This window comes from Gopherus evgoodei, chromosome 10 (genome assembly GCF_007399415.2).
Source record: "Gopherus evgoodei ecotype Sinaloan lineage chromosome 10, rGopEvg1_v1.p, whole genome shotgun sequence".
Lineage (NCBI taxonomy): Eukaryota > Metazoa > Chordata > Testudines > Testudinidae > Gopherus > Gopherus evgoodei.
The window spans coordinates 17043266-17070419 of record NC_044331.1 but is presented as its reverse complement, the minus strand read 5'-3'; the positions used below and the strand labels follow the sequence as shown (position 1 = coordinate 17070419).

The 27154-nt window shown below is 41.8% G+C and overlaps 1 protein-coding gene and 1 long non-coding RNA gene across 6 annotated transcripts in view; both read left to right on the top strand.

The window, feature by feature from the left end:
- Positions 1-3436, top strand: part of LOC115658522 — a 95430-nt gene extending 91994 nt beyond the window's left edge. For all 5 annotated transcript variants that reach the window (XR_004002322.1, XR_004002323.1, XR_004002325.1 and 2 more), the window contains one exon: positions 2848-3436. This is a non-coding gene — a long non-coding RNA (uncharacterized LOC115658522). The remainder of the gene's footprint in view (positions 1-2847) is intronic.
- Positions 3437-9211: 5775 nt separating this feature from the next.
- MESD (mesoderm development LRP chaperone) lies at positions 9212-21804 on the top strand. Its single transcript, XM_030577793.1, has 3 exons — positions 9212-9397; positions 14912-15144; positions 17274-21804. The coding sequence occupies exons 1-3, from the start codon at positions 9227-9229 to the stop codon at positions 17536-17538; spliced, it is 669 nt and encodes a 222-aa protein (XP_030433653.1). The 5' UTR covers positions 9212-9226; the 3' UTR covers positions 17539-21804.
- Positions 21805-27154: the final 5350 nt, after the last annotated feature.

Genomic DNA, 27154 nt, shown 5'->3' with positions numbered 1-27154 from the left:
GTGTGTAGACTGCTTCCTTGTTTTTTAAGATGTTTTCTTTTAAATACTTTGATTCTAAATAAATAATACTTTCCTTTAAGAAAGCTGTCTAGTCACTGGTTACAACGGTCATTGCTCCCTGAGGGAACACAATGGCAGGGTCAGAGCCCAAGTCAGACCTGCCGAAGTAATCATGGTTGATACGCCAGGGACTGCAACTCAAAGCCTGTTTTGAGAGCAGGAGAATCCCATGATTTCATCCCAAGAGCCATGATAGCTCAAGTCCTGAGATCTGGATTGGGGGTGCACTCAACAAGGCCAGGAGGAGTCACAGGCGTAGTTAAACTGGTAACTATGACAGTCAGCAAAATACAAATAACACAAATGTTATATATTTGCACAAGTTTTATTTTTTCATATTTTAAAATAATTTTATGTATTTAGTTTTTGGCATAGTAGCAGTGTTCTTTTTTTTTTTTTTAAGACCTGATTTTTCACATTTTGAGCAACTTTAGTTTCACACTGTATAATCAAAAGTTCTATATGGGACATAAGAAAAATACAATTAAATTAAAATACCAGCACCTTAAACATCACAGTTATGTTTGAAATATGTTTAGTTCCTGTTGCTGCACATGACATCTAAGATTACTCTAACTGAGAGAGATCAGAAGAAAACAAATGTGTTTCATTTTGTGCTCCTTTTTTATTTGACACAACTTTGTGTATAGTTGTCACTGTTTCCCATATATAGTCAGTTTCCCCCTGCTGTTAGTGTGGGTCTTTCACACAGCAACAGAGAAGAGAAAAACATATAATTAAAAAGAAAATGTAACTATAAAACTGCTCTGCCACTCTTTGGAACGCTGCATCATACATTTTCTATGCTGACCCAATCTGAGAGCTCTAATGGCCTCCACCTCATGTTTCCATCTTCCCTCCCTCCAAGCCATTTCATGAGGCTAGCACCTAGGGGTAGGCAGAGGGGCAAAGTGGTTCCTTGTGGCCTTTCTCTTCTCTTTGCACACCCAAACATGGCCAGACACAATCTAGCATGCTTGTAGACACAGACTGGTTTGCAATTGCAAAGAACTTTATAGAGTTGTGAATACCAGATTGATAAGAATGGTCCAACATAAATAAGATTCCCAGACCTTCCCTTAAAACCCTTAGGTCTGTTTTTGTTAAGATCAAAAGTGCTCTGTACAAAATGTGTGGAGGCCCACCCTTCCTGGATTGCTCTTTTGATAAATGGGTTGTGTCCTGCAGCTGTACAGCTCTGAAAGGTTTTTTTGTTGTTTAATGTATATCATCAGACTGCTTTAATAGATGTTTTTCACGTGATCACTGCAGGAATTCCCCAATCTTACAATCTCCCCACATTGTGTGTGTTCTGTAAGGAGAGCTGCTAATAATTAGATGTACCTCATTCTGGCACTTTAACTCCCATTGAGTAGTAACTTACTCTGCAAGTAGTCGTACTAAAAATCAGTGGGACTCCTTGCAAAGTAAGGTACCCCTTACTCCGAGTAAGGGTGCCAAAACTGGACTGTAGATAACCTAAAACCAAACTGAGACTCTAAAATTAATTTAACTTGGAATGGGAAATTAGACTACAAATGGAGTCCCTAGGGGAGATGCGTGGGCCTCATCCAACTTTCATTTCCCCTAATTCTTTCCTAACATGATCATCTGAATCTATGTGATCAATATGTAGGTATAATCAGTGAAAATTTGCAGTTCAAATAAAAGCAAATTTTACAGTGAGACTAACATCAACATGGATATTCTACAGCATTGCAGAGATTAAAGATAATGTCTAGCCCTACTGGAGCTGATGAAATAATGCAGCACTCGGACAGAATTTATATCCATGGAATTTGTGCCAGCTGGTGAAACCAATGGATTCCAGCAACAAAACTGGCACAGCACTTCCCCCAAAAGCTCAGTTTAGTCCATCAGGATGCAGTTAATTCATAATGTCATTATATAAATAAAATGTGTGACTGTGTGTGTATGTGTATGGTTAATTGTAAAGCTGCAGCCAACTCTAAACTCAGATCAGTATAACCCTGAATTTTGGAGAAGTCAGTGTCTGAATCAGAGTTTCATGGCTGGCTCAGACTATGAGCTAGATCCCAACCAGCCCTAACTTTGGAGAAGTTTGGATTCAGTCCTGAATTTTGCAGCTTCAGCCTATATCTGGGCTCTGGCTAGCTGTTCTCTAAACCTAATCAATCTACTTAGTGTGTATTCTCACTTCATGAGTGAAATGGATTCAAGGCTCCTGATGTGATACTGAGGTCATGTCTACACTACAAACTTTTGCTGCTGCAAGTTATATTGGCCACCACAGTTTATTGCTTGTGTGCATGCATACTTGGCTCCCCATGTTGATGGTGCGCGTACTCACCAGGGGTGCTTTTGTCGATGCACAGCGCAATGCACCATGGATAGGTATCCCAGTGTGCAACTCGTCTGTGTCCAACACATTGTCTTTTAGGATATTTTAGCAATGCATGGTGGGTCATAAATGTGCAAGGGGGACTGGGAGCAAGAGGTTAACTTCCTAGCAAGCAACTTTCTCCATCCCATAACATCATCCATATCCAATAATTTAAAAAAAAAATCTCACACATCCATGTGACCCTGCTTGTTATCCACCATCTCTCACAGAAGCTCACAGCTTTGAATTATTTTCATGAGCACTGCAAGCACAGGATGCATGATCCTCCAGCATTGCTGTGTTACGTAGTGAAAACCAATTCAAGGTTGTTAGTAGCATTCACAGAGAAGCTGCAGATCATGGAGTGCTGCTTCTGGGCCTCAGAAACTAGCACAGACTGATGGGATTGCATTGTAATGCAGGTTTTGGCCGACAAGGAGTGACTGCAAAACTTTCAGATGTACAACCTCCAAGGCCACAATCCTGGATCTATATGCCAAACTCACCCCAGCCCTCCAGCTCAGGGACACCAGAATGAGAGCTGCATTGACAACAGAGAATTGAGTGGTGACTGCACTGTGGAAACTTGTATTTTGGATTGATTCTGGTCAGTGGGAAAACATTCTGGAAGTGGAAAATCCACTGTGGGGGCCATTGAAAGTCTCCTGTTATGCAGCACTGTGACTCTTGGCAATGCAGGACATAGTGGATGGAGTTGCAGCAACGTGCTTCCTGAAGTGCAGTGGAGCAACAGGCAGCACACATATCCCTGTTTTGGCACTGGACCAGCCTGCCACAGAGAATGTCAACAAAAAGGGTTACTTTTCTATGATTATGCGAGCACTGGTGTGTCACCGGCAATGCTTCACTCATGTCAGTGTTGGCTAGTCAGGGAAGGTGCAGGATGCTTGCATCTTTAAGAACATAGGAATGCTCAGAAAGCTGCAAGCCAGGACTTCCTTTTCCAACCAGTGGATTACCATTGGCAATGTTGAAATGATAGTAATGATCCTGGTGGACCCAGTCTACCCTTGCTTCCTTTTCCAACCAGTGGATTACCATTGGCAATGTTGAAATGATAGTAATGATCCTGGTGGACCCAGTCTACCCTTGCTTCCCTGGCTCATAAAGCCATATACTTGCCACAACAGCATCAGAGAAAGATTCAACAACCAGCTCAACTGGGGCAGAATGACAGTTGAATGTACTTTTGGTAGAATGAAAGGATATTGGCACTGTTTACTCATAAGACTGGATATCAGTGAAAAAAATATCCCAATGGTTATAGCTACCTGTTGCGTCCAGCACAGTACCTTGTGAAGCTAAGGGGAGAGGAGTGCAGGTGAAGCAGCTATCTGCTGAGTTCAAACAGCCTGACACAAGGGCTATTAGAAAAGCTCAGTACAAAGCTATAGGGCTTAGGGAGGCTTTGAAGGAGCACTTTAACAGCAAGCCATAGTAATGTGTTACGGTGGACTGTGATCTATCTGGCCCTGCAGTTTTGAGGGCTATTAGGAATTGTGTGGTGCTTGGTGTACATCTATGAATATATCACTGTCAATGCACCTATTCATTTTGTGGTGTCACTGTACATTTAGGATTATTACACTGTTTGTCACTGATCTTATTAGTTGTCATACTGTACAACAAGGGTAGGCAACCTATGGCACGTGTGCCAAAGGTGGCACGCGAGCTGATTTTCAGTGGCACTCACACTGCCCGGGTCCTGGCCACCAGTCTGTTGGGTAAAATCTGTTTCTGACCTGGTTTATGTAATGTCCATCTTGGATTTGTAAAAGGACAGCTAAGCTTCCATCTTGGATACCCTTCTCCTCAGATGATTTAGTGCCCTTTCAGCCTTTTTCAAATCAAGGAGAGGAAAGGTCAAGGCAGTTAGAGTCATGTGACAGCCATCCTCTGCCTAGCTACTGCAGGTTATTTAGTCAGTGGCACACCTGTCACTCAGGGCTGTCCATCTGAGTGGCAGCCAGTGTCCCACACAGTTCAGCTAGCTGCCAGGAGCCCCAGAGAGACTAGGACTCATAGGACTTTAGATTCTTGGTCTCTATTAACATACTTGCACTCAACTGCTACACATCATTAGTGAGCTCATACTTGCACTGGACTACGAGGTCAAGCAGAGACTGCGTGGGCAAGCACCAAAGACCTACCTGAGGGAGAAGATCTACCCAAGAGGGAGAAGACCTGCTCAGAGGGAGAAGAATACCCAGTTGCTGAGTTTCTGTTTGGTGTCCAGCACCCCTGATTTTCACTATTCCTGTTAGTATCCTGAGTTTTTGTCATTGTGTCCCTGTCTTCAGGATATGGTACTGTAATATCCATTGTGGTTTTCCTCTGTTTTACATCTATAGGTTAAGGGGGTTTAAGGGTTCTGAGCTTCACGCTTTGGTAACTGTTAACAACCGAGTGTTAACAGTGTTGCTTATGTTGTTTATTGTCTGAAGGGTTCCTTGTCTAGTTTACTGACTAGTGACATAATAAATATTTGTGTGTTACATCTTATTCTGCCTCTGTCTTAATAAATCACCTGATGATAGATGCAGGAGGAGGTGGGATCTGCAGATAGACCATCTTCTGATCTGTGTAGACCATAGTTAAACTGTTTTGGGCTAACAGGTCCGGGGGGGCTCTGCATTTTAATTTAATTTTAAATGAAGCTTCTTAAACATTTTAAAAACCTTATTTACTTTACATACAACAATAGTTTAGTTATATATTATAGACTTATAGAAAGAGACTCTCCTAAAAAGTTAAAATGTATTACTGGCATGCAAAACCTTATATTAGAGTGTATAAATGAAGACTCGGTATACCACTTCTGAAAGGTTGCCGACCAGTGCTGTACAGTAATGTGTAAATGGGTGCTTTCAGTACCATCCAGCATTCTGTAGCACATGGAACAGAACTTAACAAGGGGAAATATCCATTTTGGGGACACCCCTACAGCAAGCATGGCTCTCACTGGTCAATATGTGTGAAACTGTGGTTGTCCTAACTGTTTCCCAGTATGGAGTGAGAGGGACGCAACCCCTGATGCCACATGGAATATTGAGGGGGATTAAGGGAGGTGCTAAAATTGAGTTATCCAGGGATTGCAAAGGGGTGGGGGGTGAACCCGTGATTGCTGAACTTGTAGGTCCACAACAGTCTGCAGCATCTGTGTTTGCTGCTGGAAAAGCCCCATTATGTCCTGGTGAATCTCCCTCTTCTTTTCCTGTTGGAACTCTCTCATGTCCACTCTTTCCTTCACCATATAGTCTGCAATATTCATCCTCCAGGCCCTCTGCTCATGGTCTGATGAAGCACTGGCTTGTAGGATCTTGCTCAATGTGTCATCTCAAGACCTCTTCTTTCTCCTCCTTATCTGGTTCAGGCATTCCAGGAGGTGTGGAGGGGGATCCCTTCAAGGCCACTGCAGCAGCAGCTACAGACAAAACACAGAGAGGTACCATTGTCAGTATATTCACAATGGAAAGTGAAAATTAAGATTCAGAATCCCTTCCCTTGCTCCCCTAAAGTTTTATGCTTATTAACAAAACATGCTTATTGACGCTTCGCATGGCACCATTCACAGTACCAGCCATGGTAAGTATGGCCTACTAGGGATGAAGGAAATGAGGAAAGAATTGTTCAACTGCATGAAACTATGAGTATAGAGCAATTGCGTTGATTATGTGTACCATTTTCCACAAGCAGTGGTGATTTTAGTGGATATCTCACTTCTGAGTGTAACAAAGGCACAGAGAGCACAGCTGCTGCTGGCATCCCAAAGCTGCCCAGACTCATATTCTGCTAGCCTGTTTATTGCAATGGTGTCTTCCAAAGTTATCACTGACTGGTGTGGGAAAGCATCCTACCACAGAGGTGGTGGGAGGTATAGGTCAGTGGTTTGAGTATTGGCCTGGTAACCCCAGCATTGTGAGTTCAATCCTTGAGGGGGCCTCTTAGGGATCTGGGGCAAAATCAGTACTTGGTCCTACTTGTGAAGGCAGGGGGCTGGACTCAATGACCTTGCAGTTCTAGGAGATGAGTATATTTTTATATTATAATGAGGCTGTCATCCCTAGGAACCTTTGTGAAAGGATTGCCAAGAACATGAATGTTTCAAAGATCTTTCAGGATTCAAGGGGCATCCTTGTGTACATAAATGAACTGCTCCATATCCCTCACCTAAATCTACAGGGAAATAGAATGCAGATAACTTTACCTCTGTTGTACTGATATCTTTTCTAGTACAAATTAACAAAATGTCAATAGCTGCATCCTATTAAGTTGGGAAAACCATTATTGTAATGGGAACTGCTCATATACACTCAGCTCAAACTTCCTTCCCCTGCATCAAGCTCACCTGTGCTCAACTGCTAGGTCTGACTGGACCGCAGTGGAGTCTCAAACAGGTCCTGGCTTGCAGCATAACTGGACCCCCAGCTGCATGTCCTCCAGCTACCTCTTCTTCCTCCTTCTCCTAACATTTATCGAACAGCAGGAGCGGCAGGCCAAAGTGCTGGCTTTGCAGTGAGCTGAGGCTGCGGGGGAAGGGGGACAGCAGGGGAGGGGTGGGGGGCTAGCCTCCCCCGCCAGGAGCTCAAGGGCCAGGCAGAACAGTCTGGAGTGGCCCACGGGCCATAGTTTGCCCACCTCTGTTCTATGCTATATATTTAGGATTGCATTATTCTTGTTTTCCACGAGTATCACTGGGGGAGGAAGAACCATAAAGCTCACAAACATTCCCCTTGCTAAGGCCCGAATCCTGCAAATGGCTTCATGCAAGCCATAATTGATTTGAGTGAGGTTCTCCCCACACGGAGACAGTTGTAAGATCCTAGCCTAGTATAAGAAACACTCCTTTCCCTGAAATTCACAATACAACATACAAAAACTTTAGTACATTTAGAAGGAATGCATAATATTGTGCACTGTAGGATATTCAGAACCATCTGCTCACCTGACTCATACAAGTAGATCCGTTTAGGCAAAGTGAACTAGTCAGGCAAGCAGAACTTGTATGTGCAATAGGAGCACCAGAAGACAAAGTAAAGAGGGGTTTTTTTTTGTTTTGTTTTTGGAGGGAAAAAGTGGTATTAGAGACAATATTTCAAATTAGAAACTTAGTGGTACATATTTTTTATTTGCATACACCAAAATCAGAGACAGAGATACAGCTTCCTAAACTTTGAATATTTAGTCTGTAAATGTGAATGTTTTCAGTAAATGTAAATATCTTCCAGCAGTAAGAATGTTACCAGAATCATCTTTAATAAAAGCAACATTAACTATGGCAATCTGATATATCAGATCAGATATTAGATACAGTGCCAAATCCTTGAACAAATATGTTATTAATAATTTATGGGACAGCTTTGTGAAATGGCAGCTAATTAAAACACTGGTTTGGTTACTGTTCATTTAATAAGCTAGAGGAATAGGCTTATGGTTTAACAGCTTCCTGTTCTGCTCATTTGTAGTAAAAATGTTAGAAAATGATAACATATAAGGTTTTTACAGCCCTAGCTGAGCACACCATAGCAAACCAAGGCAGTTGTAACTAGGGTGACCAGATAGCAAGTTTGAAAAATCGGGACGGGGTGGGGAGTAATAGGCATCTATAAGAAAAAGCCCAGAATATCGGGACTGTCCCTATAAAATTGGGACATCTGGTCACCGTAGCTGTAACAGACCCAAACCTTGGATCGCATGGGCTCTTAGATTTGTTGGGTCTGGAACAGAAGCTGGTCACTGCCTTAAACTCCAGACTTCTGGGCATACACTCAGGCACATCCTCTATCCAGCTTCCTTTCCTTTGATATGGACTCCAGTCCACCTGCCAAGATCCTGAAAGCAGTGCTGGGTGCTGGCCCTTTCCAAGCCACCTTAGAAGCTATGGCCCCTCATGGTTTCATCCTTCAGAGACTACATGGCAGTTAAAGCAAGTCTTCTGCTACAATTGCATGAGATCTCTGGGACATGTTCCAAAAGCCAGAGCATCTCCAACACTGGGAGCCAATCCTTACAGCACAGACTAAACATATCCGCAGTATTGCTAACTCTCATGCTATTGTCATGAGTCTCATGATAATTATTGTTTTCTTTAAAGCCCCAGCTCCGGGAGTCAAGTGGATATGTGATGATTTCAGCCTTCTTTCTTAAATAAAAAGTTTCTAGCCCTCATGGCTGCAGAGAAAGCTTCAAAATGTGACCCCAGTGCGTCCAAAAGGCTCAAAAAGCAGAAGGCAAGTAAAAAGAACACTAAGTCTATTATTTTTACCTAATCTCATGATTTTAAAGTCAGTTTCAAGCTTGACTCATGCCTTTTAAATATTTAGGGTTGGCAATGCCGCATCCGTTCACCCAGCTGAAGGAAAGGCGAGGGCAGCAATCACTTACAGATGTTAAAACTTTACATTCCTTTCTGAAGGGTCTTTTCAAACCTCGGGTCTCTTTCGTTACAGTGATGGGGCCGAACCCCGCACTGGGTTACGCCCAGGCAGTCCCCTGGCCGCCAGCGCGGCTTGAGCTGGGCTGGGCCTACGTGCGCGGAGGCTGCCCCCAGTGTCAAGCCAGGCCGGGAATGGATGGGTGACGCCTCCCTGTTAAAGGTGAGAGGGCGGCACTTCTGAGCCCTCCCTGACCGGTACATGGCCAGCCCCTGCCCCTGCCCTACCCCCACCTCCCTCTCCGGGATCTCAGGCCGGGCCCCCGGGCAGAGGCCGAGCCGCTGTTGCCCCCGCCCCGGAGGCAGGACGCGGAGGAGGCGCCTCCTTCTCGCGGAGTCCGGAGAAGATGGCGGCGGCCGCTGGCTGGGCCCGCCTGGGCCTGGTGCTGCTGGTGCTGGCCGCGGCCGCCGGGGGTGGCGAGCCCGAGGGGAAGCGGCGGGCCCAGCCCGCCAAGAAGAAGAAGGACATTCGGGATTATAACGATGCGGACATGGCGCGGCTGCTGGAGCAGTGGGAGGTACGGGCTGGGTCGGGGCCCCGCACCGGCTCCCTCAGCCCCCCACCGCTCCCCCCCCCGCGCTCAGCTTCCCGACCCCCGCTGCTTAGCCCGGAGCTGAATTGACATGTGCTCGCCGCGGGGCCCCCGCGGCCCATTGCTGTCCGCTCCCCTCCCGCGCCACGCAGCTCGGCCGCGGCCGACGGGAGGCCGCTCTCCTGCCCCAACGGGCGCGGGACGCTTCCCCCAAAAAAGCTGCTGTTGGAGCCGTGCCCGCCTGGGCAGGGGGCGCGCTGGCTACTTCCCTCCGCTGGGCGGGGAGAACCGGCCGGGGTTCCCCTAACAAGGGGGTGGGGGGCGAGCTGTGCTAGTGGGGTCGGGGTTCCCTTGCCGGCAAAGGGGTTCGGCCCCGCTGTGACATATTCCACCTCCATCAGGTAGAGGCAATAAAAGGTTTTGTGTATATGTGTGTGTTGGGGGGGGACGGAATAGGTAGGATCCTAGACCCCGCATGACCCCCCCCTTCCCTCCTCTGCCTGAAACCCCCAGTTACAGTCTGGGATGAGTGCAAATAACCTGGGCGTTGGCAGTTTGAGCTCTGTCCACTTTACCATGGCCAGAACTTGATTGAGAGCTCTGCTGTGGTCAAAGCTAGTGAGCAAGTAGATAGTTATTTTGAGAGATTGAATGAACAGATACATGGTTTCTACTAGGTAGTTGTGGTTGAGAGCACAAATTAAGGTACCACATGTCATCAGTTATTCAGTTCAACTTATTGTAGCCCACTTTATTCTCCACTATCTCTTCCCAACTAGACTGGCTTTCAAACTAGTTACTATTCGAGGCCCCAGTCTTGCGGACGTGTACTACTCATACATGTTAATAACTTCATTTATTAAACAGTAATAAGTCACCAGGATCAGATGGTATTCACCCAAGAGTTCTGAAGGAACTCAAATATGAAAGTGCGGAACTACGAAGTGTGGTATGTAACCCATTGCTTAAATCAGTCCGTTACATTAGTTATCCACCAGTCAGTCAGCTGGTAAAGGCCAATTTAAAAAAAAAAAAAAAAAAAGAGTTTCTGAAACGCTCCTTACAATTATAGGCTGGTAAGCCTAACTTCAGTACCAGGCAGATGGGCTGAAATTATACTAAAGAACAAAATTATCAGACACACAGATGAACAGAGTTAGTTGGGGAAGAGTCAACACACCTTTTGAAAATGGAAATCATACCTCACCAATCTATTAGAATGAGGGGGTCAACACATGTGGATCAGGGTGATATGGTGGATATAGTGTACTTGGACTTTCAGAAAGCCTTTGACAAGGACCCTCGCCAAGGGTTCTTAAGCAAACTAAGCAGTTATGGGCTAAAATTGATGGATCAGTAACTGGCTAAAAGGAAACGATTGGAAGGAGTAAATGGTGTTTTTCACGCTGGAGAGGTGAATAGCAATGTCTTCCAAGGATCTGTACTGGGGCCATTACTGTTCAGACATATTCATACAAAGTCTGGAAAACGGGGTAGACAATGATGTGGCAAAGTTTGGAGATGATACAAAATTACTCAAGATAGTTAGGTCCAAAGCTGACTGCAGCGAGTTACAAAGGGATCTCACAAAACGGGATAGTTTGGGCAACAGAATGGCAGGTGACATTCAGTGTTGTCAAATGCATAGTAATACACGCTGGAAATCATAATCCCAGCCATACGTACAAAATGATGACTGCCAGATGATGGGATCGATCACTCAGTAATTGCCTGGTTCTGTTCATTCCCTTTGAAGAATCTGACATCAACCACTCTAGCAGGGGTAGGCAACCTATGGCATGCGTGCCGAAGGTGGCACACAAGCTGATTTTCAATGGCACTCACACTGCCCGGGTCCTAGCCACTGATCGGGGGGTGGGAGGGTGCTCTGCATTTTAATTTAATTTTAAATGAAGCTTCTTAAACATTTTAAAAACCTTATTTACTTTACAAACAACAATAGTTTAGTTATATATTATAGACTTATAGAAAGAGACCTTCTAAAAATGTTAACAGGTATTACCGGCACACGAAACCTTAAATTAGAGTGAATAAATGAAGACTCAGCGCACCACTTCTGAAAGGTTGCTGACCCCTGCACTATAGGCAGAATGGATACTGGGATAGATGGATCATTGGCCATACTGGGTCAGATGGTTCTTATGTTCTGTTTACTTTCCTTTATTGCCTGTTCCCTGTCTCCCTATGGGTCCTTCTGTCGCTACAGTCTCTTCTATTTCTTTTTTCCCCATCTTCTGCCTTTTCTGTTTGTCTCTCCCAAATGCCACAGATCCTTCTGATTCCATTCCTTCCCCTATGATTGTGGTTCAGAATGTCTTGTTCTGTTTTTGAAAGCAACAGAGGTAAAAATATATCACTTTTATCTGTACCCAGTTACACAGGGTTTCAAGTCAAAGTGTGGGAACTGGATTTTGCATGTGCCTTCTGCACAGGAGATCTTTGCAGAGAAGAAAAAAGCCACCTGATTCTGCTGAACTGAGTATTTCTGTTGAGCAACTTCTGGACTTCTAATTCTATGAACTGGCACTAAGACCTTGTCTACAGGGAAAAAAGCATTGCATTAGAAATTGTGTAACCTAATATGTTTTAACTAAAATGATGTTAAAACATGATTTAACCCTTGGTTTAAAATGATGGTAATCATGACTAGCTAATATGCTTCCTTGTGGAGAGCCTTATTTTTTAGTGTTTCCTATCTCTATGGTAACCAACAGCAAGGCTTGGAAAGTGGGAGTCACGCCCTGCCTTTCCAGAGGGCTGCCAAAAGAGCACACAGGCCTTGTGAGGCTGAAGAATTTGTAAGATGGCTATATGTGCACTCTCCTCCTCCTCCTCGTATCCCTCTGCCTTTGCCACCCTCTCCCCCCAACTTTCTGGATGTCAGAAAGGAAATTTGAAGTAGTTGTAAATGTGTGGGATGAGGAAACTGGAAGTGTCAGATAAAGGGCAGAGGAAGAGAAGGAGAGTTATAACAGAGCATGTGACTGATAAAAATGAGACCATATGGAAGAATGGTTGTGGTGTTAGGAGTCAGGAAATATTAAAATTCAAATCCTGGTTCAGCTACTAACTTACTATCTGGCTTTGGACAAGTTACTTTACCTCTCTACCTCAGTTTTCCCACTTGTATAATGAGAATATTTGCCAGTCTCACAGGGATGTTGAGGATTATTTAATAATCAGGAATTAATCTACCATATATCTTTTTATACACACAGGGCATAATCTTCAACTGTTCTGAACTCATTCTTGACACAGTTGAGGGAGGAAGGCAAAGTTACCGCTAAGCTGCTCTTTTCCTTGCCTCGAACCTGCGAGCACATGGGACTGAATCAGACATGTAATAGTTAAAGGCGTTTAAGGGTTTTTAATGTATGCTTTTAACGGCTCCAGGGGGAGTTAAAGAGGGCAGTGATTGGCCAGCACGCATTGTGCTCAGGCCTTTCCCATTATACTGGGGGGGGGGGGGGCAAGTTAGCATAGAGCACACTACATCTTCTTTATGCCACCCAAGGGTTCCCGTATGTCAGGGTAATCTCTAACAGCCCCTCCACGGTTACTTTCCCTCTACTTTGTATAGTCTGAAGAGCATAAGAGAGCCAGAAGTGGAGCCAAAATCTGTGCCAGAATTCTTTCCAGGGCTAAAATTGATGTTCTTTAAAACCATTTATTATTGCACTAATTTTAAACTTCGACATACTCCAGAGTTGGCTCACAGCTAAAATCATAAATTACCATAGGCTTTTTTGGCTAATTCTGTAATAGAAATATATACAATACAGTATGTGGAAATCAATAACAGAGAGCCTTCATTTTAGGAAGGGGTGTGTGAGGAGAAAACAGATAAAGAAGTGGTGTATGGGTGTCATTTAATCCATTTAGTACTTTCTTTGTGAAACTTCATGTTCATACATGCCTGGCAGACTTACTTATTCATTTTATACTGAAAATCACATATTTGTCTTGCTTTTAGTTATTAGTTTTGGACTTCACACAGTAATACATATCTCTTTTATAAAGCTTTCTGAGAGATCTTCAAATGATGAAGTGCCATACAGGGAAGCTGTCAATCACTCCTTTTGATGGAAGGTTATACTTACTCAAACCAAAGCAATACTACTTTGAGAAATCAAATAAATTCGCATAGCCATTCAGCTAATTAATATTGATAGGCATGTGTTATTACTGCAGTCTTAGCCAGTTTGTGTAATGTATAGGAAACTTTGTATTCCTAGCTCCTCTTTTCGTAAGTACAAAATAAACTACATTTGTGTGGCTTAAACTAATTTTAGAATAGTACTGAGAATTGCTTTTCTGTTTCCTAAAAATTATTTCTCAGTAATGTGCTTTGCACTTTCACAATACTTTACAAACATGGCCTTTCTCAGTATCCCCAAAAAGTGTTCTTCCCAATTTTCAGGAATGGGGACTAAGGCAGAGAGAATAAGGATGGGATTTTCAGAAGCGTTTGTGATCTTTTTCCCCATGGAGTTTGTGCTAGTAAATCACTTACATGCTTGTGAAAAATCCACAATAAATGATTTACTGAAGGCTACACAGTAAGTTGGTAGCAGAGCTGGGAGCAACTTAGAATTTCTGAGCTCAGTCCACTAGACAGCTACACCTCCACTCTGATATAACGTGACCCGATATAATATGGATTCGGATATAACGCAGTAAAGCAGTGCTCTGGAGGACGGGGCTGCACACTCCAGCAGATCAAAGCAAGTTCAATATATAGCGGTTTCACCTATCATGCAGTAAGGTTTTTTTTTTTTTTTTTTTGTCTCCCAAGGACAGTGTTTTATCAGGGTAGAGGTGTATTCTCTCTTCGGCCCTGCTTTGTATATACAACTCACAAAAGTTCGATCAAAACCAGTTTGCAAGCAGTGAAGAAGGAAAAGCTTAAATACCTATTTAAGAAGTAACACTGTAATTCCCAAAGTAAAAGACTGCAGAACAACGTTGTGATAGAAATTCAATTAAAAACCCTACGTCAGTGACTAAAAAAGCAGACTCCACTTGTTCCAGACAGGAGAACAGCTGCGGCCATTCATCCGAACCAGCATTGTCTTTTCCTATCTCCATCATGTGGTCGGAGGATAATACCTGATTCATAAGCTGGTATAGGGCATGGTGTAGAAATGAAAGTAAATGTACAGGGAACCTAAATTAAAAAAAAAAAAAATTAATGAAGAGCTACTAACTCTTAAGGGTGTGTGTGTTCATGTACATTGCAACACTGCTTTTGTATGTTCCACAAAGTATACAAGGTGCATGCAGTTTTGCTATATTTGTCTTTATTTTGGAATCCTCATAATTAAACACATCTTGCTCTTTATCACAAGCAGTGCCTAATAATTTTCTAAACTAAACAGTGACAAATGTCAAAAGAATAGGTCTGCAATGGGTTGGAGTTTATATTGAGGTGGCGTGTTAAGTTTAATGTGTAATTAAAATCTGTTTGTTTCAAAACAGAAAGATGATGACATAGAAGAGGGAGATCTTCCTGAACACAAAAGGCCATCAGCACCAATAGACTTCTCCGAAATTGATCCAAGCAAGCCTGAGAGTATCCTGAAAATGACAAAAAAAGGGAAGACTCTTATGATGTTCGTCACAGTGTCAGGAAATCCCACTGAAAAGGAGACTGAGGAAATTACCAGCCTGTGGCAAGGCAGTCTCTTCAATGCAAACTATGATGTACAAAGGTAAATAATTGTTTTCAAAGTTCTGTATGGCTTTGACAGGACCCTGATGTTTCTTTCTCGAAGTGTTCTTCAGAGCTGTTCTGTTTCTCTGTCTGTTTCTTTGCTCTCCTAAATCACTGGATCCATCTTTGTGAGGTTGACTTACAGCCACCGCAGTAATCTCTGTGGTGGTGCATGTCCACACTACCCTCCTTGGGTCAGTGGTGCGTGTCCTCAGCAGCAGCGCTTCCACCAACCTAAGAGGAGCAGTGTGGGGAACTGAGAGCCCAGTCTCTCAGCTCTGCTGGCAGCTTCCTGCCAGTAGTGCCCCGAGTGGGCAGGGAGCCGCCCAGGCTTCTTGCCCTAGCTCTCAGATGGGAACAGCATTCAGCTGCCCAGCTCTCCAGGGGAGCAGAGGCTTTTTTTTTTTCCTGCGTGAAATTGACAAGACAGCCAGTGTAAAGGACACAGCCTCTACACAGACACTGCATCACCCTAACTACACCAAGTAAGCCTTACACCTCTCATGGAGGTGGAGTTATTCTGTCGGTGTTGTAGGGCACTTTCATCGGTGGGAGGAAGGCTGTAATGTAGACATTGACATAATTAGGTTGACATATGGCAGTTTAACTGTATAGTGTAGACCAGCCCTTAGTCATAGTGTCTGTATGGCCTATCCTTTTCTAACTCAGTCCAGCCATCTGTCTTTTTAATTGTAATTGTTTATGTGCTTGATAAGAAAGTATTCCACCTGGAAGTCTGTGTCACTACTCAGCTTTTAATTCCTTTTACTAAAAATAAACTTTCAGAGATCCTTTTGAAATAGAGGGATGATAGATTGCCTGTGCTGGTGAGGAGGCAGACAGAGTTCTGTTGCTATATTGATCTTACATCCAGTAATGGAATACTGTTTATTTCTTTTTCTGTGAAAGAGATTTAATGCATGTTGACAGTTTATTTATTAGCTACTTAAAAGAATCTTGTTGTAATATTTTTCATATATTCTTAAATATTCATCAACTACATTTTTGAAACATAGGCAGATGTGTCTTTCTGTGGTTTCCTTGAAGGCACCAAGTCTCAACACGGCCAAAAACTTTAGATAATTTAATGTCTTCGTTCTTACTTGGTTTTTGAGCTTATATTCTTCGCTTTTCTCTTTGCTTTGTTTTATACATATTAATGAGTATTTATTGTAAGTAAGGCTACGGTTTAGTCACGGGTATTTTTAGTAAAAGTCACGGGCAGTAAACAAAAATTCACAGCCCGTGACCAGTCTCTGACTTTTACCCATGACTAAAACTCGGGATGGGTTTGCCTATCTGTCTCCACGCCTGACCCCAGCAGCAGCAGAGTCAGTTTGGGTGTGGGAACGGGCAAGGGGATGGGGCCCAGGACGGGGTGAGGCTGGCTCTGGTGACGCTTCCCTGGGTTGCTCGCCGGAAGTGGCGACACACATCTTGCTCAACTCCGTCCTAAGCAGGGGGGTCAGGTAGTTCTGTGTGCTGCCTCAGCCTGCAGGCGCTGCCCCTGCAGCTCCCGTTGGCTGCAGTTCCGTGCCAATGAGAGCTGTGAAGCCAGCGCTCTGAGCAGAGGCAGCCCACAGAGCTGCCTGGCCGTGCCTCTGCCTAGCAGCTGAGCAAGGGCGATGTCACCGCTTCTGGGAAGCCCCCCCGGTAAGCAGTGGCCAGAATCTGCCTCACCCCATCCTGTGCCCCAACCCCATGCCCCCTCCCACACTCAAACTCTGCTGCTGGGTGTGCGGTGACCAGACTGCCCCAGCAGCTGCAACTGGCACAGGAGCTGCCTGAGCCAGGCACACCGGCCAGTGCAGAAGTCATGGAGGTCACAGAATCTGTGACTTCTGTGACAAACTCGCAGGCTTAATTATAAGATATCAGCACTTTTATATGTAGCTAATAGCAGTAGTTGTATAACAGCAAATTTCCTGGCGAGACTAGTAAGAAATTGTACTTGCTGCCATGGTGTGTGTGTTGGGTTGAGCACGATCTGCTTTTTTTTTTTTTTTTAAGCAGATGTACCACTTAATGCTACTAAGTGCACCCTGCTCTTAGAATAGCTCTAAATGAAACATAATGTTTTGAGCACTTCAAAGACCAAATGCTAATTGACAGTTTTTTTTCATCTAGGTTTATTGTTGGCTCAAATCGTGCCATCTATATGCTACGTGATGGGAGCTATGCGTGGGAGATCAAAGACTTTCTGGTAAATCAGGAGAGATGTGCAGATGTAACTCTAGAAGGTCAGGTGTACCCTGGCAAAGGAGCAGAAGAAAGTGAAAAAGTAAAAAATAAAACCAAACCAGAGAAAACTAAAAAGAAAAAAGATGCAGAGAAGAAATCGAAACCCCTCAAAGAAGACAACCGAGCTACCAAACAGAGAGAAGATCTATGATAAACAAATTAACCAGACTGAATATAGTAAATAGAAAATCAACACTTTTGTTGTTCACAGAGGAAACCAACTGTCTCTAAGTTTTGCAGCCTTACCCATACAATTTCTGGCTATTTAGGGGGGTGGGGGTGGGAATAAGAAGACAAGGGATTACTGGGTTTAAGAGAGCATATGTTTAAATGCACCAATTCACTTATTAATGTTGGGCATTTACTTAATAACAGCAAAGTTAACATTTAATATCTTGGGGTTACCTGCTTTAGATAGCAACTTTCTTATGTTTTACTCAATTGGTTTAAGGTTAAAATAGGCACCAATGCATCTGATGTTATGGACTTTGTTCATATGACAAGAAAGGAAAAAGAATTGTGATCCTTAGAGTGCACCAAAGTTAATATGTAGTAGTAGTTGGCCATTGTGGTTAGGTAAGTCAATTATGTCAATGATTTACAGTCATTGCTATGTAATAGACTAAACTGGCACTGTATGTTCCTGGCAGCCGTTATACAGACTGCTCAGGGAGTAATAGTCTCTATGATTTTAATGGATTGTACTCTGATTTTAGGCAGAGTATACCCTCAGAGTACCACAGCTGGCTTTGAAATAGATGCTTGGATCCATAATATAAGATAGATAAATACAAAAACTGTTTTGTTTGTACTCTGAATTGGCAAAAGCAAGGAGATTCTCAGGACCCGATTCTCTAGTCATCTGTATCTGCGAAAATGAGGCATAACCCTATAGACATCAATGGAGTTACAATGCCAGTCTGAAAATGGTCTAAGTGAAAGAAGAATCAGGCCCAGGGCCAATCCCCAAATGTATTTAGGTGCCTAGCTCCCATTGAATTCAATGGGAGCTAGATGCCTAAATACCTTTGAGGATCTGGGCCTTGGTGTGTAAACTGCCAATCTAGTTTTTGTTTCAGCAAGCAGAGTTCTTACAGAGTAAAAGACAAGTGAGTTAAAAGAGAAGCAGTCTTAACTCTGAATTTGTTTTTTATTGGTTTGAGAGCTTTTATAACTCTCTATATAAATATTAATTGCAGTGTGAAGAAAATTGATGTACTACTAGCCATCTAGGGCCTGACCATTCTGTCAGTTACATGCTAACAGCTCCCATTAAAAGGAGTTATGGGGAGAATTTGATGGTTTCTAATAATTAGTTCAGTCTGCTTGAATACTTCCTCATTAAAATAATTGAATCAGTCTCCTTTTGCAACAACCATAAATACTGGGAAAGTTGAGTGCAGGTGGGGGTGGAGGATTTAAATCCTCTTTGAAAGACAATTTGTTTAAATAGAAGTTTTTTATTCTAACTGTGTGCACATAAATGTATGACTTTTGACGTTATTCCTCAAATATGTTGAGGAATAAATGCATAATGACCCTGAGCACACGTCGATTTCAGGATGAGAGGCACAGTGTTAAATATCTGTTTGATATTACTGAAATAAAGTTACTTTGATTTTTAAGGTGCCAAAATTCATGTGTTTTTAATAACTAAAAGGTCTTAACTTGAACCATAATGGTTAATCTTTTTACATTGAAGTATTTTGTAAGTGGTTGACTTAGTGAGTGTTTGTTTCAGAATAAGAATGTAATTAAATTTGTACACAAATAGAACCTGGTTTAGTTGTTTCAGAATTCACCTTTTACAATTGTGGGCATATGTTCGTTTCAGTAAATTTATCTTTGCGTCACAGGCTCATCCCTCTCTGGTTTCCATAATTACTCACAAGTAAAGACTAAAATATTTTGATGAAATATGCATATGTTCACTCTTCCCCTTGCAGGTCTTTGTGTGAACTAAAGATTAGATTGTAGTGAATTGCGGTCAGAAAGATTGCTGTAAATGTATATCTGCCCAGTACTCTTGAGTGAAAAGCTATAAAGCATTTGTGTCTTGGGGCTTAATTATATTGCTTTTCTGCGCTACTATTCATGGCAAAGATACAGAGCAGTTCAGACAACTCTGTAGATATTTGATATTCAGAATGTTTTCTGCTCTTGTAAACACATGTTGTCTCATCTATCATTGATCTGTTGCTTGCCCGTACTCATTCTGCATTGCCTTTATTTGGAGTATTTTGTCATTTTTCAGGAAGAAATCACAAGCAAACTCAAACTGTAAGATCCAATGTTTCTTAGTATATAAAAACAAGTTATAATTTACCTTGTAAATTATAGAATACTCTTAACACAGGCTTTGAATCCTTTAGAAACTAAGGATATTTTAGTATGGATATAGAGACTTTTAGCATGGCTATTCTAATCTCTGAGGAGACTACAGAGTGTTTCAATTGTATAATATATACCAGATGCATGCTAGAACATTTTATCCAGTTTGACAAAAACTATGCAGTATGATTCAGTTCAAGCACAAAAATGTAAACTTTAAAAATATTACAGATACTGTAAAAACAACTAAGTTGTGTGAGGGGAAAAATAATTAAAAATTAAAACTATTCAGATACAACTTACAAATGAAGTTCAAGCCAACATTTTAACATTTGGATGTCTAAAGTTAAATATCTAAATCCATATTTAGGTAAATAACAGTAGCCTGATTCAGTAGTGCTAAACGCTCAACAGCAGGGGTCTGTCTAAAGTGGGAAAAGGTGTAGTTTTATTTTAAACCTGATCTAGCTAACATAATTTGAAACAACACTTACTTAGACATGAGCTGTTAAACTGTCAGCATTAGGTGCTAAATAGTGTTTCAAATCATGTCATCGAGCTTGATTTTTTTATATAATAAAAAGCATCTTTTTTCCCTAGACAGACTTAATAGGCATATAGCTGACTATTAATTAGTTAATGCTTTTTGATCCTCAAATAATTAGAAAAGTATATGGTATTACATTCACCCAGATCTTATACTCCATTTTTCTTAACTCTCTCCTACCCACACATTCCAAGGCCAACAGGTAGTGTTATGCCTATTAATTAATGCCATGATCCCGTTGAAAGCACAGGAAATTGTCACTTTGTTTTATTCTCTTGACTGTTCCTTTTGCAGTTGTTAGGATACTAACTAGTATCTCCAAAACCAAGGTATAGGGATCGGAAAGGAAGAGGAGAGAGCTGAGTACTTTTAGTTTTGAACGCTGTCCTGCCAGACTGCGGGAGTCCTGCGTTCTGGATGTCCATTTTCTTTAATTCCATTGTAAGTTGTTGCACGCAGTTCACCTGTGTTTTTTTCTTTCAATGACACTTTTTTTTGCATCTGATGTGACCTTGGGACAATGAGCAGAATATGTGTAATGAAGGGACAATTTACAACAGTGGCTGAATATCCTCAGTGAAGATGCTGTAGAGCAGTGAACTAAGCAGGAATCGAAGCCAGCTGGTGGATCCCAACATGCAACTCTGCATTTGATATGCTGCTTTTAAGCTTAAATGGATGTCTGAGACAAGGTTGGCAGGTTTTGGCTACCAGCACAGTTTGTCTGGAAATATTCCCTGTACAGCCAAGCGGTGATGTAATATGTATGTCAGTGATCCACTTTAGAGAGAACTCTGTAGCCTGATTTCCCCCCCCCCATTGTCTTGTTTACAGAGTTGCATGAAAACCAAATCTGTGCTTTCATTAAAGCTAAATTGTTGCCTGCCTGCCTTTGCAGCAGATGTGCTGTAGCAGCGACACTGCAAAAAGTTTTCATCAAAAATCTAACATGCTAGTATAAATTATTTCTGTGGATTGCAAGTTTTACAAAAGCTAAATGTCATGCCTAAGTTAGCCAAATTTGGGGTTATACAACATAAAGGTTTGTTACAGAACCTTTACAGGCAAACTATATTGATAGTTCTAATTCTATTGTCACCACTTACATCTCTGATAAATATAGACATGAATTTTTACAGTACTTTGTAGAAACATTATAACTGTTTTATGTATTTCAGTGAGTATCATCATTATTCTGAAACTTCCTGATTAGAAGTCCAGTACAATGATGCAACTTCCATTGACAGAGGACTTGATCTTGTTTCCATTGGTTTCAATGGGAGCTTTGTCACGGACTTCAATTGGAGCAGGATTGGGGCCCCTCGCCTCACACAAAAGAAATGCTGAATGCAGCAGCTGAATTGAATGCTCGGGGCTTAACTTCTAGAGAAAGACTTCAGGATAATGCTGAAACACCATTGCCTACGGAGAAGTAGGTGGTGGTAGTGTTTACACAAATAATATTTTCAGGGCAGCATTTGTTGAAAAATCATTATCCAATGTAATGAATTGTTTTAATAAAACCTACTGTAAAACTACTGTCCATTTCTAGCCTTTTCTCCTGATCTGTTGCACAGTACTCTCCTATTACAAACCATTTGCAGACAAGGAAGATGACTTCCCATTTCTTCAGTAAGTTCTGTTTAGCTTGTTAATGCATTTCCTTACACTTCCATCTAGTGGTATAAATAAAATCTTTTTAAAAACTCGACTAACTCCTTTATGGGACATCTAAAACTATACAGCTGATAATATTTTGTATTTTAACAGGAATCTTATATCTCCTCTACAAAGAGTAATGTTGGCTTCTGCCCCCAAAAAAGACTTCATCAGTGGCAGATGGCAAAAGGTATTTTCTAAACATGTTGTCTTCCATTTTTAAACGTTCAAAATTAAACTCTTAAGAACTCAAATGTTTTACAAAGATTTGGAGGAACCTAATGACATCAGACTTTGGATGGTGCCCTACAATGATGTGTGCTTTAGAGTAGATTAAAACCCTGAGATCTGGATCCGAATGGCCCACCCACAAAAATATCAAAGGGCTTCCACTGAAAAAGGGCTTGTTTGTAATACTCCTTCCTCTAATTGGCCCAGGTGCACCCTGCTGGCACACACTAAAATCTCCCTAGTCTGCATTAATGTAGTCCCGTTTCAAATACTACTACCTTAATGTGCACTAGACTCTGTCCAGTACCTGCTGTCTTCATGTAATTTTTGCCAACATGCCATTTGCTTTTATCAAAAAGTGAAATCCCTGTCCATTTATTCCGAGTCTCTCCTACAAATTACACTGCTCTACAGCCAAAATGCTTCTGAAATAAATGTAGTCCAACTTTACTAATTCTGGGTCACTGAGAACGAAAATGATGCTTAAAATTGTTGATTGGCTCTAGTTTTCAAGATATGCTATTGGGTCAGTATATACGACCCTTGACTTGGGAATGGCAGAGGATAAATGAGTTATAAAGGGAAGGGATCTCAATTTAAACCAGAAATGACTAAAATACGTCTTTGACTGGATCTACGAATAAATCTGACTGGTTTTGGACAGTACTTGCTTTTTAGGCAAAACAATGAATGATGCAATCTGAAGCTGGTATTGCGTCATACATGATATGAATTGCATCATGTTATTCCTAGAAGTCATGGATGATGCAATCATAACGAAGCTTACATCACTCTGCTGACCAAATTGCCCTATATCAGCTCTAGAAATCATACAGTGTCGTGCTCTCTTATTTGTCAGTGTTTGATTTTGCAAAGGGACACATTTCTGTTTAGCCAAAGTGAACAGAGATGCCTTGTACTTGTGTGAACAGTGTAGATAACTTCTGCTATGTTTGTGGTGAAGTGACTTTTGCATCACAAAAGCGCAGTATAACCACTATGGTTAAGAGAGCCTATCACCTTTATTTTGGCTGCAAAATTGGAGATCAGGACAAGAGGTGGGCCCCACACAAATGCTGCAAACACTTGTGCAACAAACCTTCGCCAGTGGTTGAACAGGAAAAGGAAATCTATGCCTTTTGCAGTGCCAATGATTTGGAGAGAGCCAACAGATCATACCAGCAATTGTTACTTCTGTATGGTGCCTCCAGTTGGGAAAGGTGTGTCAAAGAAGAAAAAGTGGACTGTGCATTATCCAAACATTCCATCAGCTATACGCCCAGTACCCCACGGAGAAGGACTGCCGGTTCCTGATGCACCAGAATCATTCTAACTTGAGTCAGACGAGTAAGAGAATGAAACTTCTGGTCCTGAACCATCAATGTCACAGGACCCACATTTTCTCCCATCCTCCTCCTCTGAACCACACCTCATAACACAAGGTGAACTGAATGACCTTGTGAGGGATTTGGAACTACCCAAGAGTAAGGCAGAGCTGTTGGGCTCCAGACTACAGTAGTGGAATCTCCTGGCAGGCTATCAGGGCAAATGGAGCCCATCAATGCTTGCAGATTATTGCTGGACAGTGACAAGAGATGCTCCATCTCATGAATCCAAGACAAGCCAAGAAGCGCCGAGTAGACACTGACTAGGACTAAACTATGTACATAATAGTTTTTTGCCTTTTGTTTCATAATAAATGTTATTTATATAACCCTTTTGCTGATTTTTAAAGGGTTACATAAACAGGACAGGTGAAATATTATCATGTAAAGCAACCATAAACACATGAAAAGACCTAGGTTTGCAATTTATGATTAAAACTCTATCTACACAATATACATAGACATAAAATGTAAAAACTTAAATATCTTAGAAACAGTAGCCAATCAGTTGTTTTAATTGTCATATTTGAATTCAGCACATCAAAATACATAATAAATATCCCATTTTATCTCTGAAGCAGACGACTTCTCAAAAATTGTAGATCAGTGTTATGGAAGTAGGGTTTTAATTTAAATGAATGCATTTATGTAAAATATAATAAAGCTCTGGCTTCATTATTTTTTTTTTAATGCCTTTACACTATATGGCAGATTACTGGGTGAGCAGCAAGGACTAAATTAGGGACAGCTAGAGCATGGGGTTGTATCCTAAACCATCTTGACTTACGGCTATTGGTGGACCTATCTTCCATGAATTTATCTAATTCTTTTTTAAATCCAGTTACAGTTTTGACCTTCAACATCCCCTGGTAATGAGTTCCAGAGATTGACTGAGTTGTGTGAAGCAATACTTTTGTTTGTTTTAAACCTGCTGTCTTATTAATTTCATTGGGTGACCCCTGGTTCTGTGAAGGCGGAAATAACACTTCTTGACTCACTTTCTCCACACCATTCCTGATTTTATAGACCTCTATCATATCCTCTCTTAGTTGTCTCTTTTCTAAACTCAACAGTCAGAGATGCCTTAATTTTTCCCCATATGGAAGCTGTTCCGTCCCCCTAATCATTTTTGGTGCCCTTCTCTGTATTTTTCCAATTTTAATGTTTTTTTTTTTTTTAAGATGGGGCAACCAGAACCACACATTCTATTTGAGATGTGGGCATACTATAGACTTTTATATAGTGATATATTATTTTCTGTTTTATTATCTATCTCTTTCCTAATTGTTCCTAACATTGTTATTTTTTGACCACTGCTGCACATTGAATGGATGTTTTCAGAGAGCTATCTTCAGTGATTCCAAGATCTCTTTCCTGAATGGTAACAGCTAATTTAGACCCCATCATCTTATATGTATAGTTGGGTTTATGTTTTCCAATGTGCATTACCTTTCATTTATCAACATTTAATTTCATCTACCATTTTGTTGCCCAGTCACCCAGTTTGGTGTGATCCGTTTGTAACTCTTTGCAGTCATCTTTGGGCTTAACTATTTTGAGTAATTTTTTTGTATCATCTGCAGACTTTGCCACCTCACTGTTTACCCCTTTTTCCAGATCATTTATGAATATGCTGAACTCACTGGTCCGAGTACAGTTCCTTGGGGGAACCTGCTATTTACCTCTTTCCATTATAAAAACTGACCATTTATTCCTATCTTTTAACCAGTTATTAATCCATGACAGGACTTTCCCTGTTATCCCATGGGCCTTGTCTACACTACCGCGGTAAGTGGAGCTAAGTTACACTACTCCAGCTACGTGAATAACAGCTGGAGTTGGCGTAGCTTAGGTTGACTTACCGTGGTGTCTACACTGCGCTGCGTCCATGGGAGATGCTCTCCCATCAACATACCTTAATTGTCTCGTTCTGGTGGAATACCAGAGTTGATCGGAGAGCGCTCTGCAGTCGATTTAGCTGGTCTTCACTAGCAGCATCGATCCCTGGTAAGTGTAGACATAGCCATGATGGCCTACTTTGCACAAGAGCTTTTGGTGAGGGACCTTGTCGAAGTCCAAGTGCACTATATCCACTGGATCACTCTTGTCCATATGTTTGTTGACCCCAATAAAGAATTCTAATAGATGGTTAAGGCATGAATTTCCCTTTACAAAAGCCATGTTGACTCTTCCCCAACATATTGTGTCAAAAAAAAATGCTGTTAGTTTTTTTTGTCATTTGCTAATTGCTCTTCAAATTCTTTTTTGACTTGCCTAATTAAACTTTTATATTTGACTGGTCAGAGTTTTTGTTCCTTTCTATTTTCCTCAGTAGGGTTTACCCTTCAATGTTTAAAAGATTTTATTTAGCCATGGTGGAATTTATTTTTGGTAATCTTACTGTTTTTTTCATTTAGGGTATACATATAGTTTGAGCTTCTACTATGGTATTTTTAAAGCTTTCTATGGAGGTTTCAGGCATTTCACTCTTCTGATTGTTCCTTTTTATTTTTGTTTTAACCTCATTTTTGTGTAGTTTCCCCATTTTTTAAGGTAAATGCTACTTTGGTGGGTTTTTTTGGTATTTTCCCCTATGCAAATTTAATTACACTATGGTTGCTTTTACCAAGTGGTTCAGCTATATTCACCTCTTGGACCAGATCCTGTGTGCACTGCTTGGGACTAAATCAAGAATTGCTTCTCCTCAGTGGGTTCCTGAACTAGCTACTCCAAGATGCGGTCATTAATGGTAATTGCAGAGCCATTGGCCATTATCTTTGAAAACTCGGGGCAATCAGGGGAGGTCTTGGACAATTGGAAAAAGGCAAATATAGTGTCCATCTTTAACAAAGGGAGAAGGAGAACCCAGGGAACTACAGGCCGGTCGGCCTCACGTCAGTCCCTAGAAAAATCATGGAGCAGGTCCTCAAAGAAACTGTTTTGAAGCATTTGGAGGAGACGAAGGTGATCAGGAACAGTCAACATGGATTCACCAAGGGAAAGTTATGCCTGACCAATCTGATTGCCTTCTATGATGAGATAATTGGTTCTGTGGATACTGGGAAAGCAGTGACTTTACCAAGGCTTTTGATATGGTTTTCCCCAGTATTCTTGCCAGCAAGTTTTAAAAAAAGTATGGATTGGACAAATGGACTATAAGGTGGATAGAAAGCTGACTAGCTTGTTTGGCTCAACGGGTAGTGATCAGTGGCTCGATGTCTAGTTGGCAGCCGGTGTCAAGCGAAGTACCCCAGGGGTTGGTCCTGGAGCCTGTTTTGTTCAACATCTTTATTGATCTGAATGATGGGATGGATTGCACCCCCAGAAAGTTCACAGATGATACTAAGCTGCGTGGAGAAGTAGATATGCTGGAGGGTAGAGAGAGGGTCCAGAGCGACCTAGACAAATTGGAGGATTTGTCCAGAAGAAATCTGAGGCTCAACAAGGACAAGTGCAGAGTCCTGCACTTAGGACAGAGGAATCCCATGCAGGGCGGCCCAGAGGATTCAGGGGGCCCTTCCATTTTAAAAAAAAGTTGCAATACTACAGAATACTATATTCTCGTATGGGCCCCTGCGGGGACTGGGGCCTGAGGCAAATTACCCCATTTGCCC